Genomic DNA, 16,687 nt, shown 5'->3' with positions numbered 1-16,687 from the left:
TATGCAAAAAAAATAAGTTTTACCAAACCATTGCATAGACGTGGAACAAGCCTATTTGCTAAATTACTGAATTTTTCAGTGTTTTCTGAAGTACTAAATTAGTACTGTCTTTTTAAGAGAATGGGCGCTCGATAAGCAAGTGTTTACGGTTCAATGAGCGCAGCGCACGTTAACAAGAGACGTTTCAAGGTTGTTTTTCCCCTCATCCGTGCAATGCATGATTAGAAATAATATTTGTTTTTTCATCACAGCTAACTGTAAATAACAGAAAGGATTTTAAGAGACATGAAATGAAAAAGGTGGTCTCGTCTTTGGATACAAAATACACAGAATGTTACATGTATAATGTGTATGACTTGCTTGTACAAATATTTATTGTACCAGGCACAAGAACAGTTTTTACCCTCAGGCCATTTTCCACATGAATTAAACTGCCTCAGGACTCCCCCATTGTGCAATAATGTAAATACATATCTCATGTACATATGTAAATTCACATATTTAATTCAATAACTGTACATACCCCTACTTTGCACATACATTACCACTTGCACATGTACATATGCCTTTCTGTTACACGTCCTATTAATTGTATGACTATTTATACAATCACCTTGTTTTATATTCTGTGTCTTACTGCAATGTTCTGTGTGCTGTGTTTCTCCTATCACCAAAAACATGCTTTGTGTATGTGAGAACACTAGGCAATAAAGCTCATTCTGATATAGATATATATACATACACACACACACACACACACACACACACACACACACACACACACACATATATATACACACTCACCTAAAGGATTATTAAGAACACCATACTAATACTGTGTTTGACCCCCTTTCGCCTTCAGAACTGCCTTAATTCTACGTGGCATTGATTCAACAAGGTGCTGAAAGCATTCTTTAGAAATGTTGGCCCATATTGATAGGATAGCATCTTGCAGTTGATGGAGATTTGTGGGATGCACATCCAGGGCACTAAGCTCCGTTCCACCACATCCCAAAGATGCTCTATTGGGTTGAGATCTGGTGACTGTGGGGGCCATTTTAGTACAGTGAACTCATTGTCATGTTCAAGAAACCAATTTGAAATGATTCGAGCTTTGTGACATGGTGCATTATCCTGTTGGAAGTAGCCATCAGAGGATGGGTACATGGTGGCCATAAAGGGATGGACATGGTCAGAAACAATGCTCAGGTAGGCCGTGGCATTTAAACGATGCCCAATTGGCACTAAGGGGCCTAAAGTGTGCCAAGAAAACATCCCCCACACCATTACACCACCACCACCAGCCTGCACAGTGGTAACAAGGCATGATGGATCCATGTTCTCATTCTGTTTACGCCAAATTCTGACTCTACCATCTGAATGTCTCAACAGAAATCGAAACTCATCAGACCAGGCAACATTTTTCCAGTCTTCAACTGTCCAATTTTGGTGAGCTCTTGCAAATTGTAGCCTCTTTTTCCTATTTGTAGTGGAGATGAGTGGTACCCGGTGGGGTCTTCTGCTGTTGTAGCCCATCCGCCTCAAGGTTGTGCGTGTTGTGGCTTCACAAATGCTTTGCTGCATACCTCGGTTGTAACGAGTGGTTATTTCAGGCAAAGTTGCTCTTCTATCAGCTTGAATCAGTCGGCCCATTCTCCTCTGACCTCTAGCATCAACAAGGCATTTTCGCCCACAGGACTGCCGCATACTGGATGTTTTTCCCTTTTCACACCATTCTTTGTAAACCCTAGAAATGGTTGTGCGTGAAAATCCCAGTAACTGAGCAGATTGTGAAATACTCAGACCGGCCCGTCTGGCACCAACAACCATGCCACGCTCAAAATTGCACATTCTGACTTTCCCATTCTGACATTCAGTTTGGAGTTCAGGAGATTGTCTTGACCAGGACCACACCCCTAAATGCATTGAAGCAACTGCCATGTGATTGGTTGATTAGATAATTGCATTAATGAGAAATTGAACAGGTGTTCCTAATAATCCTTTTAAACAAGTTTATTGTTTAAATGCATAATTTTTACAATTATTAAGTCTTTACATTGATTTGTAGAATATGTGCTAAAAACTGGTACAGTCTTTTAAAGAATAGCGTCAGTTTAGTGAGCATCTTACAGAAGAGTTTAGGTTGAGCGCATATTAACAATATAATGGCTTCTGAACCGCATCTGTGCTATGTGCGATTCAAATTATGAAGCAATTATGCAAGCGATTCTTTCATGGAAAAGTATGCCAAATATGTTCCTAGATATTAATTAAATGTGTCCTGAGATATCGCACCGTTCTCTGTGACAGCTGTAGACTTTTTAAACAGCTAAAATTTCTAAACTGTTCTAAAAATTAAACTATATTTAACTTGACACAGTGACCTAAAAAGTTTATGTTTATGACACAACACATTCCAAGACGCTACACAAGCATGTCTGATGCAGGTGTTCATTGATGGGTCCTTAAACAAGTCCTCATAATAAATCTCCAACTGATTGACAAATTCACTTGTGAATGGATTGCTGTGAACTGTATGTCAATGATTGACTTATGATCAATAATATGGTAGTAAACAATACATTGTATTCTAATGCTGCTTTTTGTATTGTCTTTTCTATAATGAACTCTTCTGCTACAAGAATGTAATGCATTTAAATTATCTGAATATGTTTTTATTTTATATATATAAATATATAATTTTTTTATATTTAAAGATAACTATGTATCATTATTTCATCATTATATATTGAATTATTGTTATATGAGGGGCTTTCTCAGCAAATATTTGTATGTGCGTTTAATCGCAATTAATTAATCGGGACACCATGTAATTAATTCAATTAAAATTTGTTATTGATTGACAGCCCTACTTTAAATGTTTATTTTATTTTTCTTGTTTTTGATGAACAACTGACTGTAAAGAACAGAAAGGATATTAAAAGAGATATTGAAAAATGGAGTGTGTGGATCTCATCTTGGGAAACAAACCAAACATTTACTTTCAACATGCAGGGAAAGGATCTTGGTACTGAACTTCTTCGCCTTCAACTTAATCACTGGCAAAATAAATCTGAAAATGTATAATCCAATGACAAATCTAAGGCATTTTTAGTTGCACAGTGCCTAATTTGGTTGTATAGACAAGTGATTGTCTTAAATCAATATTGAGATGCCTCTAAAAATAAAAATCTATATTTTCCCAGTCCTACTGTCAACTTTTGGTCACATGACAGAGCATCACTTGTAGGACCTAGACAGCAGCACAATCAGGACTGGAGGAAACAAGACTGGGGCATTATGGTGACTGAACGTGAGCACTAGAAACCTGTCCTGTCCCATCACTCAGACTGCACTTCTTCACCATATTAAGACCATTCTCTGACAAGTGATGACCATCTGCTGTGCTCACCGACCTGCGATGAATGTGGCACACACCAGCCTTGTTTACAAATCCGGCAAAGATGGAACGCTGCTCTTTTTGAGTCTCATTTGCACAGGTGAAAAATATATGACCCCTCATGGTGCTCAGTGACATTGGCGGCATAAACAGGATTGAGGAATGGTCTCGATCATTTCCATACTCTTCTCTTCCTCGCAAAGACCTACCAGATGCCTGCAAATGAACCCGCAACCTGACAACCCAATCTCACCCGGCAACCATCTTGCACATAATATGCATGAGACCTGTCAGTCAAGCTGCTTAACAATGCTGTCGTATAATGAACTGCACGGCTGCAGCGCCACATCGGAGTTGTGAAACTGCAGTTCTGTCAGGCTCACCACTATAATACACTCATTTCAGAGGCAATCATTGTCAATACAAGTCAGCTCTAGGTTGCGGAGTGAGCCAAATGCAAACTCAAACACGTGCTGGGTTATGGTATAAAAGTGTTGAAAGTTATCTACAAAAAGTGCTTATGCACCAGCAGAGCAGCATATGCAGCTGTTAGTGTCTTCTGAAGCCCGTGCAAGTGCTGCAGTAGACCCATACACATGCAATCACTCCCTCAACCGCTTCTCTGTCCCCGTGACAATAGCTAATTGATATGAATTGGCTGCATATGGCAGACGAACCGCAGATCTGCACATTTCACAAGGTGCCATTAAAGCATAAGGCCAAAGATGCATGTGTAACAAAAGCAGCCCTCAGTTTCTGAATGCCTCTTTATCACTCATTTTAAAGAGGATGGTGCAACACACAGCAGAGATAATTTTGGTAGCGAACATCACAGTTATGCAAACATATGAGTCCTTGGTTGTTCTACAGTAATAATGGGACGAGATGAATCAGTGTTATTTCACACTCAGGGCTGGTTCCTTTTCCACTCTTCACATTTCATCAAACATCCCACAGAACACTCATTAGGAATAATGCTCATCTGTTACAGCCCAAAAAAACAAAAACCTTACAACCCATTAAGCCGGCCTGGCAGTCCAGAGATATTATCTCACTCAAATGTAGTCAGTTCAGCTAGGAATAAATATGTCTCAAAATCTGAGCTACATTGAACAATATATTAATATAAAAAAGTTTCACTGCCAACTGCAACTGGGGTTTTGTGTAGTAAATCTCAGGCTAGAGACTACTTTAAAGACAACATTAAATGACTTCCACAATGTATTTAATCTCTGTAATTTCCAATAAGAAAAAATATTCACAAGGAAATAAACTATGAGATTATACCATTAAAGGAATTATCAGGGTTCAATACAAGTGAAACTCAATTGACAGCATTTGTGGCATAATGTAGATTATCACAAAAATGTATTGTGACTCATCCCTCCTTTTCTTTAAAAAAAGAAAAAAATCTGGGTTCCAGTGAGACACTTACAATGGAAGTGAATGGGCTGGACCAAAAAGGAAAATTATACATTTAGTCCTGGTTCGCTTAGCGTTCACACTGGCATTTTTAACACCGAACCTAAAGATACAAAACCAAAGGCATCAGGAAAAAGGCACATCCTGATTGGACAGCTTTTATGACGTATGATTTTTGACTGAACTTGCTGGTCATCCAAAACAATGCTGGCTTCTGGGCGAAATGCGCTCGTTATATTTATACATGTATATATGGTGGAATTTTTACCAGCTGAGAACAAACAAAGTTAATGAAATGTGTAAATGAGTCAAAACAGCACCAGAAATTCCTCCGTTGCACAAACAAGCGAAGATATGCTTTAAGGACGGCTGATGGCGTTTCCGACATAATCGAACTGTAATGGGCAACATAGCTTCTATGATGAGAAGAACCAGGTATGCTTGAGGTCAGTATTAGGCAAATTACTTCCTGTTTTTGGTACGTTTAGACGTCTTTTGTCCATGTTGCGTTCATATATCAATCGAACTGCACCAGAGTTAATTTGGAAGTGGACCGAGACCCACTTTTCAGGCGGTCTCGGTCCGCTTGCTTGGTGTGCATCAAGGTTCAGGTGACAGTGTTCACACTTGTTCAAATTAATATTCTAAAAGTACAATGGAGTCTGATGATAGTGTTGAGGGCAATGGCCTGTTTTCTGTTGGATCAGTTGTGTCTGTTGGCATTTTGGCCTGCAGAAGTGAATCTGCTCTGCTGGTGCAGTACTCACGGTGGTATCCTGATTTCTTCTGCAGCAGCGTCACAGGACAGTCCTTATGAGCCAGTAATAGCTGTTTTAGCTGGGCCACCTCACTACGCAGAAGAGTCACCTCATTCTGCACAGAGAAGAAGAGAAAAGAAACACGTTAACCGCCAAGACGGCCAGATTAGTGAGGAATCAAAAAGATTGTCATCTCCCTCATTTGTGCTTTTTTGGGACACAATTATAGCTGCTTAATGGCAGAATCCCAGGAGAGAGAAACAGAGAGAGTGCTCCCCTCCATCAGCGAAACACTGTCACCCATTCTGGTGAGATTTACTCTCGGCTGCCGTTAGGGCTCCCATGGGGCCGTGCTGTTCTGTATGCGCTAAAGACAGTCTGTTTAACAGTCAAGGTGACTTTATCAGGATTTACAGAGAGCTGAACGGGTGCGAGAGAAGGGCACAGCACTACAAATTGAAACACTTCCTCAATCTCTTAGAAACATGGCAGACATTTAATCTCTAAAAGCGTGCAAGTTCATTTCATTCCATCTGTTTGATCATGGCAGCGCTGGCACGGTGGGCAGCAGAGAAGCAGATTTGAATGCAGCTGCTCCAATACTGAAAGTCCGCGTCGACAAAATGTACTCTATACTCTGCCATCTTCCATTACGACCACAAAAGTGGCCTCTTTCCCACTTACTCGCTCTTTTCTGGTTCTCAGTTTTTCCACATCAAATCAAAATGCACTGCGTCCCTGAGTTTCCAGCATTGTTCAGTTAATATGCATGTCTAAAACTCAGCTAATCAGTGGAGTAGTTAAATAAAAGTAGTGATGCTAACTTAACTGCATTTATCAGTAGTGTGACAGTACTTCAGCTATTTTCACAATAGTGTAGCTTTTCCAGTAATGAGCTACATTTTCCTATAAGTACTGTAGCTTTGTGGAGTCATAAAAAGCTACATTGACATTTACATTGTATTGCGCTGGAGCAATGGAGCCGAGGGAGTAGTCAAACACACGCCTAAACTGTCCATGTAGCGCTGGGAAAACCAAATCATTTAAGTGAATCGGTTCGTTCAGATAAAATGAATGATTCCCTTATTTTATATTGTTAGTTCACCCCAAAGTGTATTCGAGCTTGAAATCACGATAGTCAAGGAGACTGCCGTCAAGATTTATAGTGAAAAGAATACAATTTTGGTCTGTTCTCACCCAAAACCAATTGGATCGCCTCAGAAGACATTGATTAAACCACTGGAGACATATGGATTTCTTTTATGCAGACTTATATTTGGAGCTTCTCATTTCTGGTCACCATTCACTTGCATTGTATGGACCTACAGAGCTGAAATATTCTTCTAAAAATCTTCATTTGGGTTCTGCTTATGAAAGAAAGTCATACACATCTGAGATGGCATGAAGTTGAGTAAATAATGAGAGAAATTTCATTTTTGGGTGAACTATCCCTTTAATCGTTGGGAACATCAATTCATTTTAGATAGTTGGTTCTGTCGGACGATTCATGTACATGAACTAGTTCACATAAATGATTTGCTGATTCACTTAAGTCCCCTGCCTTTTTTCTGAAGCCAAATATTTATAGCAGAGTATTGCTGCTATTTATCACCATAATGCTGTTCAGTTTTTGAAGCATAAAAGTTATGTTTAATTTAATGTTGTCACACTATTTGGGCAACTCTTATAAAAATTAACTATGGTTAATTTGGTTAACTACTTAATATAGTAATAATGTAGTATTCATAAAGTAACCATGGGTTAATTTTGTGGTAACTATGATTTTGTAAGTTTAACAACTATAAGAAGTTCCAGTTTCAAAGTAGCATCCCCACCACTGCTACCAACTACATGACAATTAGTCACACTGTAAACACTGTTAAATATCCTAAAATTATTTTTTAAATATTTCATGTCCATTTATGTATTTATTTAGCAAGTAGCAGTGTAAGAAGCAGGATGGTGAATAGTTTGGTCATTACTGCAAATGAAACCCTGATTTGGTGATCAGGACCCCAACTGACTGTACATTACCCCTTATATAAAACTGTTGACATTAAAAAGAACATTTATTCCACCCAAAATTTACGGTTGCAAAATATGCAAACTGGCCTTCTTTTAATAATCTAAAAAGGCAGATATCTTTTCATTGGCCAGGCCGATAACTCATTATCATTAGTTCAGATATTTTGTAAACAAAAAAATGGAAACCATGGTCACAAAAAAGTGCTGCTTTGTTTCAAGTTATTCCTTCATCAGGTTCCTATATAAAATGGCATGAATTGAGTTAGAAACACATAAAAACTTCCTATGAGGCGAACAGCTTAACTTAACCATTGCTCTAGATTTGGTCCTCCCACCCTGCCTTTTAACAACAACAACAAATACCAAATGACATGTATAAAATCTCCAGTTTTCAAAGAGATGGCAGAGCAGGCCCGTTTAGACCATTAAAGTGTTTAATGTTATCACAGACCGGCTGCATCCATAAATGCAGCACGGGGGGATGTTTGGCTCGAGTGTTTTCATGTGCTGGTCGGCAAACCCTGACACCTCGTTAAAAAGCCAGTTAAGGAAGATGTTACCGTAATTGAGCATCATTAGAGCTCTACACTCTAATCAGCTGGGCCAACGGGGCAGAGAGGGACAATTACACGAGCCCATCAGCGCTGATAAATGCGCTCGTATTAAACACCTTCTCTCCGATGAAACATAGTCACGCTTGTTTTCAGAGTCTCAAACATTCTGTTATTCACCCAACAGCCTTCTTCAGTGCTCCATCTGTTTTGTGTTAGTTTATTCGTTCATATAACCCACAAATTAATCCCCCTTCCCCACCCCTTCGCTAAACCACTGCGCTTTGTTTAAACGGACAAATAAAAAAGACAACATGCAAATAAACCGTGGCACATTCATCATTATATTGTCTGGAATGCGCCGGCGCCGAGTCGCACTCTCAGTTATCAGTGGTGACAACGGTTACTTGAACTGTTTCGAACTTGTCAGTGGTGGATCCTAATTGCCTGCTACAAAACGGGGGTTGAGAAAGAGACGGCTTTCCCTGAGAGAGTTCCAGGGCAGCTCACAAACGCTCCGACAGAAGAGACGACACGCTTGTGTGCCGATGACATCTGGAGGAAACGTCTTTATTGACAGGGCCATATCGATGTAGGAGACTCGAACAATCACGCCATGGCTGTCATGCAAACACACTTCTTAATTTTCATTAATGACTTCATCACCATCTTTGTCTCGCTCTCAAACACGCATGTTAAATACAATCAAACCCACCCGCACAGGTAAATGTATGTGCTTGTACCTGTAGCTGTCCGTTCATGGTGCTCAAGTCTTCAGCTTTTTTCTCCAGCCCTTGCACCCAGACTTTCCTCTTTTGCCTGCAGCGGGACGCAGCCGCTCTGTTTCTTTCCAGAAACTTTCGTCTTTTTTCATCTGGGTCCTCACTGGTCGTTCTCCGCCGCCGCCCACCTGTGCTGGTCGTGTGCTGGGCTGGAGACACCTAGACAGGACAACAAAACATAAAAATAGACACTTTAGAATATTTTAGAAGAAAAACCACCCTCATCAAAAGAAGTCTAACAGATTCTAAATTTGATCAAAGAGAAAACATGAAAAATAAACACAAGCAGATAAATAAAAACAAACATAGTATGAGAAACAGCATACTAATATAGCATATATGATTACAATTAAGATGTTTTTAGTGTGATAAAAATATATATATATATATATATACAAAAAAAAAATCAGCCTATATATTATTGCATATAACTTTACAGAGTTAAGGTGTAGTAAGCAATGCTTTCATATTAAAATCATGTAAACACCAATAATGTTTATGTCCAGTGGCAATGCTTTTGAAACGGGGAGTTTATGGACTGGCCCAATTCACTTCTATAATAAGTGCCACACTGAAGCTCAAGATTTATTTATATATATAAAAAAAACAAAAAACAATGAAGGATGTGTAAATATTTTTTTGTTGTGATCAACATTCCACAAATGCTGACGATTGACTTGTACTAAAAGCGAAAAGAAAAAAAAAAAATCACTCACTGATCTTTTATTTAGTACACTGTCTGTCTGTATTTTTCTTTGCATTTAATTTGCTGATGTCACTTTCAACAGTAAGATCAGGCTATCACATTGCGATTTAAACAATGCTTTACGCTGCAATTTCTAATAAAGTAACTGGGTACTGTCTAGTAACTCCACAGCCAAATTTGATTTGCATTTGTCATAGACATACTATTCATTATTTGCCAAAGACAGTTAATGCTTGGCACTGTTAAACAGTGCCAACTGGAGACAGTACATACAGGAGTTTCTGTAGTGGATGTAGCTGGTTGCTGTAGTGATTTTAGGCGTGGCTCCTCAGCTGGAGGTGGGGCTGGGGGTGGGGTTTGGCTGGCAGAGCTGCTCTGGATGTCACCTGCATCGCCATTGGTTACCTGAGGAAGCTGTTGACTGAGGGTTGCCTTCAGCTTCTACAGATGAGGAAAACCGGTGAGAGGTTAATATCAAGACTCAAATTGTATGCATTAGCAACCGGTAATGTCCACTTAGCTGCCTCTAAAACATAATACATTCAGTGAACCCAATTAGTAAATGCCCCTTAAAGAAAAAGAAAAATACAGTAGACACTATGATTATTTTTGTAACACTTTATTTTAGGGATCAGAAATTAGATAGTAATTCATGACTAATAATTACACTTGTGACTAGTTATAGACTTGTTTGGCATTATAAAGTTCTGTGTAGAGTTCTTATTCTTGCTTGTTAACAGTGCTTTCTCATTTAGTCCGCCTCCCAGAGAACAAACATACATCTGGATAGGCCTGAGTCCCAGTGAGTGTATCTCAACCATGAGAGAATAGATAGCCAATGTTGTGTTCTGCCTAATGATGTCACTGGAGGGATTGTTTGTAGTTTTGAGAATCATGTGACTAAGTCAGAGGAACTGGACGCCAATTTTTCCATTTAACTCTAGCACATAAAATTTTTATGTCGATACTTCAAATGTCATGAAAAACTGGTTTGGAAACCGTTTTATTTTTTTAAATTGGCATTAACGCAAAAATGTAGTGTGACATGACAGAGTTTGCCCCAATCGTTAGCCTGTGTTAATCATGACGACAAGCGACATCCTTGAAAGCTAATTTATGGTCCGTGATTATGGATTGATCTTAACGGCATATAGATCTGACGGCATTCATGGAATTAACCCATAATAAAAAAAAAAAACATTTGTATGCACATAGATGTTTTAAATTAAAAATAAATACACAATACTAGGAGAACAGCATCAGTGTGCTTTTTTGGAACACTAACATATAGCCCAATTCTATAAAAATATTGTTCAGCTTACTTTTGAAAAAATGCCGGCAAAATTCACTGTATTAAATTAAATAAATTACTAAACGAAAAAAGCATTAAATTAGAAAAATTAATTACAAAATTAAATCAATTATATTATTAGACCTATATGTGCCACAAACTTAAATTAGCCTTACCCTGTTCTGTAGATGAAAAAAATTGGCTGAATGACATTCTTAGAATGTTCTGCACTTTTTTCAAGTCTATAAACTATCAGAACTATTTGTCCAATGAGTTCACTTTCAGAAAATGATCTTTTGAACATTTTACAATGTTTAAATATTTTACATAAGACAGCATATATCTTTACCTCAGACAGCATTTGCCGAGCTTCTTCAGAAAATGTCAATTGCATTATGATAATAAAATACATTTTAGATGATAATCAAGTTCAGTTGGTCACTTAAAGTTGCTAGATGAATATGCTGGACATAATGTAGTTGTGATGGTGATGCTTTAGATTAGATGATTGTTCAAAATAGCTTATTGAATATCAGGAATGTATCATATGTAAACCCTGATATTACACTGCATCAATGTTTCTTTAATAGCTGTACACACAGCATATACACATCGATGGATGGTCTTTATATTAAGACCGAAAGTTTTTCCAATACTTGGTGCAGTTTGCCAGCTTGAACAGGGCCATGACGATCCGCTTTCAGGTCAGAACCGGTGACAACCTGCGATAGGTGCAACATCAGGACCAATTTTACAGTCCTATCAGAAGGGCAACTGCTCCCTTTTGATTGCAATTCCTCCTCTTCTGATTGCTTTTATTTGGTAATTAAAATGACATTAAGCTGCTAATTTCAATGAATTGTCACAATACTCTCCCCATTTTACCCAAACTTCAGAGGAAAAATTGAGACATCTGGAAAGTGAATTAGCGATAAAAACACATTTCTGTATGGAAAAGCCTTAAGGGCAGATTTAGAGACAAAGTGTTTGTTTTTTTACATCACGCACACCATTTTTATCGATAAAAGGCCATTTGAATGGAAACAGGCAGAAGATGCAAAATTTAGCTAAATTCTTTTTATGCATTTTCACATTGTCGATAACAAAATAGCGTGAAAAGTGGATGCAAACTAGGCTATTGATCATACTGGTCTCTTTACTGGGTATAACTGTATTTCCTTACAAATGTTACCATTATTTTAGCTACATGAGCACTAGTCTCATGCACTAGACAATCCATGAATGGCCCATGGGCATGTCTGAAACTATTGCACACAAAAATGGCAAGAAGAAGCTGAAATATTTTCCAATTTCATTGGCTGGCTTCCAGGAGTCAGGGTGCACAAATTTGAATCAGTCTGCAAGATAACAAAGTCTTGTTTAGAAGGAACCAGATGGTACCAATGAACTATTCTGAGGAAGTCTCTAAAGTTTCTGAAGTTCAAGGCATCAAATCTTCAAAATATTATGAAGGCGTTTCTTTAAAAATAAAAAAACATATTACCAAGTTATCCTTGAGCTCAACTGCATATTCCACTTTGTTCTCAAATTTGTGTTCAATTTCAGATTAACCCACCCCTAAAAGTCACTGAGACTTGTCATTTCGTATGTCAGACAGTTTCTGTCCATCTAAGAGGGTGGTTCATGGACAGAATAAGCCTAGGCGAGACTACATGAGCACAGCATTTTTGCATGAAATCACAGCTTCTTCATTTTTGTATACTTCTAGCATAACTGCAGTGTAATGAGAAAAACATGATGCTATCTCGCTCTCTCTCTCAGGGATCAGGAGGCTAAACTACATTAGCGAGAGGCTAGAACTGAATATTAGAATAATTAACTTCCACAGAAAACCAGAGGCAAGGATTAAAACAACATATTCATCACAGCTTTAAACAGATGCTTCCCTTAGAGCTCTCGCACAGGAGTACGAGCTGTCGTAGCCAATTCCCTATTCCCTGAAGACACGCGTGATTTTCTCTTGTCAGGGAAATCTGCCTTTCCCTGGCGTACTGTAGCATGTGCAGCACAGAGACCTCAGCGCTAAGAGCTGTTTTCTTCACTATAAGCAACCCCCAATAAGGACAACACGGCTGGGAAACATAACAAAAAAAGAAAATAATTTTTATATAAGTCGATACATGTGTCTATATCCACGTATGCATTTTCTCTGAACTGGCTTAAATGTGTGATCAGAGGAACTATTGTTTCGACCAAAAAGCCTTTGTTGCATAGTTAATATAAAATGCAATACAAGACTTGAAATTAGATAAACAAAAATCCACAGTTTTTTGCTGAACGAAATAATGAAAGTTAGATTCAATCACATTTATTTAAATGTACAAATAAGCTTTAACTGTTTCTCATTCTCTTTGCAATATGTTTTGTGTTCCCTTGAAATCATTAATATCCCTCACAAAACCTTTAGAAATCCCTTATGAAAATGAACCATTGTTTTACAACAAATAATAGTTCATAGTTACTGTAGTAAACCATGTTGAATTTTATAATTACTATTGTTTTACAACAAATACCCTATCTGAACAATATGTTGTTCCTGAAAGGAGGGAATGAGACGTTGTGTCAGTTGCTGACGCTATGGGAAGCTCCGTCCAGGTGACAATCTCTAAAGATCTTTAAAATGATGTTCCCAGATGGCTGACAGATAAGATCAAGTGAGAACTCATCATATGCGTGTTCCACGAGACACGCTCACGCTGCAAGTATGAGCACCAATGTGCCAATAAACCTCTGAACACACGGCGAATCAGACAAGCGCATTGATGGCTTTTCTGATTGGCATGTAAAAGGACATGCAAATGACTTCCGTGAAAATGTTTGAGCGATGACGCAAACTAATTGCTCATTCAAACAGCTCAATAGAACTGATTTGTGGAAAGGAATCGAATTTGATGAAATCAGCTTATCTTGGTAAAACATTTTTGGTAAAAACTCAGCATATTAGCAGTTACAGAAATACTCAAACCAGCTCATCTGGCACCAACAATCATGCCATGGGTCCAAACGACTGAGATCAACATTTTCCCCATTCTGATGGTTGATGTGAACATTAACTGAAGCTCCTGACCCATATCTGCATGATTTTATGCACTGCTGCCACATGGTTGTCTAATTAGACCAATCAAATGGATGATGGTTAGTGCCAGACAGGCTGATTTGATTATTTCTGTAACTGCTGATCTCCTGAGATTTTCACACACAACAGTCTCTAGAGTTTACACTGAATGGTGCCAAAAACCAAAAAACATCCAGTGAGTGGCAGATCTGTGGACGGAAACACTTTGTTGATGAGAGAGGTCAACAGAGAATGGCCAGACTGGTTCAAACAGAAGTCTACAGTAACTCAGATAACCGCTCTCTACAATTGTGGTGAGCAGAATATAATCTCTGAATGCTATTCTGAGATGCGGGTTGGTGCTGTTTTGGCGGCACAAGGGGGACCTACACAATATTAGGCAGGTGGTTTTAATGTTGTGGTTGATCAGTGTATATCTATGCACACAAACACACACCGCACAACAGTCTTCAGAGGCCCAGAGGCAGAAAAGCTATATTTCTTAATAGATCATTTTTTACCATTTTACTCTGAAAGATTTTGAAGGAAGATAAATAGAGTTTATTTATTTATAAAATAAACATTGCTTTATAGAGCAGTACCCCTCCCAAACTCCACCTTTCTACATGGCTAGAAAGAAATTATTCACGTAGAACAAATCATACAGGGGCTGAGAGAAAGACTCAGGCAGAGGGAGACAGAGGCAATATGTGAACAATGTGTGCAGGGCCAGTCAGATTCATATTTCATATCTGCCATCGGAGCCCCAGCAGAGCAGTAGCCCTCCATCTCCAGGGTTTTATTCAACCATCTGCTCCTTTATTACTTATCTTTATTTTGAAACTAATTAACAGCATAATCTTCTAAATTCAGCAAGATAATTATCATTATTGTGGTCTTTGCAGCATCATCAGTCCTTGTAAAGTGCCATGTCTGTGTGGCTGGGGGGAGAGAGAGAGAGAGAGAGAGATGGTGGGTGTTTGCGCTTGATGAGGGCTCATTAGATGTTTTCTGATGACTTGAGGTTTTGTGCATGCGTTTCTGTAGATGGAGGTTATATGGAGGATGGGGGCATATGTTAAATGGCTTTAAAAGATGGGAGTTGTGTGTGTGTGTGTGTGTGTGTGTGTGTTCATGTGCTGTGTGTGTTGTACATGTTTGGCCATGGGGTATGAGTGTCTCTCTTAATGTTTAATTGAAGTATTGGGTATAATCTAATTGCAAAGTATTTAATTACTGAACTAAATTATTTTAAAGAAAAGCTTAAAATGTAAACATTTTTACATAAAAAAAAAAAAAAAAAAATGTATCTGGGAAAAAGTGTTTTGGAAATTAAAAGTTATTAATAATTAGATTACTTTTTTGATGAATTAATCAACAAGGTCAGTAATCTGATTACTTATTTATTACAAATTTTTAGAGGATTGGTGGATTTGTAGAAAATGTGTTATTTGAAGATTCAATTACCAACAATGTTTAGATGCATTAAGGAATAAGTGTGCAGGCATTTATTGTCATATGCATTTAAGAACAAAAATTACAAAAAAACAAACACTAAAATGTTCACAATTTTAGGCTTGATACACAAACATAAATGAAAAAAAAGAAAAAGTAAAAAAATTATTTAGTTTTATGCTAGTTTTAACACTATTATTGACATAAACCAGTGCGATACACTCTGTTTCATAACTGTTCTAAGAGGACAACATGTCTAAGAAGTCAAAATCCTGGGGCTCTGGAGACATTAAAAGACTCTTACGTACTCAGGCTGATACCCCTGAGAAGGCCGCACACCAGGGAGCCGATGTGGTCGGAGAGTTTCGGGAAATTCGGCGAGAAATGTTGAACATGTCAATGCTGACGAAGGTCATTGCTGACTTGGAGGATCTTGCTTTAATACGTCGATCAATCACTGCCATGGAGATAAAGTTCTCTGAGGTGGTTACAAGAGTGGGGGATGTCGAGAAACGGATCAATTATCTGTTGTCATCGAACAGGGAATTAGCTGCTAATCTGCTAGTAACCAAGGTGGATTTGGAGAGTGTCTGGGAGAAGTTTGAGGACCGCAGTCGGCGGAATAACGTCCGAATCGTCGATATTCCTAAAGCCAAATAGGGACAGGATATGGTGAAATTCCTCTATCATGGTCTGCTCGACATAAAAGGTCGTAAGTTGGAAATCGAGCGAGCTCACAGGGTTCCGGCTCGGCGATCCGCTGAGGGAGACAGGCCCCAATCAATTCTGGCCAAATTTCTGAGATCATCCGATAAAGATCTGGTGTTACATGAGGCGAGTATTAAAGGAAGAGTATATTTTATAGATTATCTTTTGTTGTGTAACTCTGTCTCACACAATTTTTATTGAAACACCATATTTGAGCAATCCGGTAGCAAAGTTGTCATGGGGGCTCTTGTAGGCATACATGGATGTTTAAGTTTGGAGGGAAGGACGCCAGTTGACATTATCGTGCACGGGGTTAATGCGCATGTTTTTCTTCTTCGGTTTGTTTGGTTCTGGGGGAAGTTCATGGTTTGATTGTTGCACTAATGTTGGAATATGGTCTTTATAATTTTGTTTTTGACACACAGTCTATTTTTTCTAATATGTTTGCCTACCGCAACAACCGCTCCACCGATGATGCCATTGCATCTACAATACACACTGCTCTCTCCCATC

At 38.5% G+C, this 16,687-nt stretch overlaps 1 protein-coding gene across 1 annotated transcript in view; it reads right to left on the bottom strand.

The window, feature by feature from the left end:
* Positions 1 to 16,687, bottom strand: part of LOC127658713 (cyclic AMP-dependent transcription factor ATF-2-like) — a 46,852-nt gene that overhangs the window by 7,842 nt on the left and 22,323 nt on the right. The window contains exons 9-11 of the mRNA XM_052148155.1: positions 9,918 to 10,085; positions 8,900 to 9,097; positions 5,590 to 5,695 (exon numbers count right to left, since the gene is read on the bottom strand). Coding sequence (XP_052004115.1) covers positions 5,590 to 5,695; positions 8,900 to 9,097; positions 9,918 to 10,085 — 472 coding nt within the window. The remainder of the gene's footprint in view (positions 1 to 5,589; positions 5,696 to 8,899; positions 9,098 to 9,917; positions 10,086 to 16,687) is intronic.

The sequence above is a fragment of the Xyrauchen texanus genome, chromosome 18, assembly GCF_025860055.1.
Source record: "Xyrauchen texanus isolate HMW12.3.18 chromosome 18, RBS_HiC_50CHRs, whole genome shotgun sequence".
Classification (NCBI taxonomy): Eukaryota; Metazoa; Chordata; class Actinopteri; order Cypriniformes; family Catostomidae; genus Xyrauchen; species Xyrauchen texanus.
Note: the sequence above shows the minus strand (reverse complement) of the source record. Positions and strands in the feature narration are given on the sequence as shown.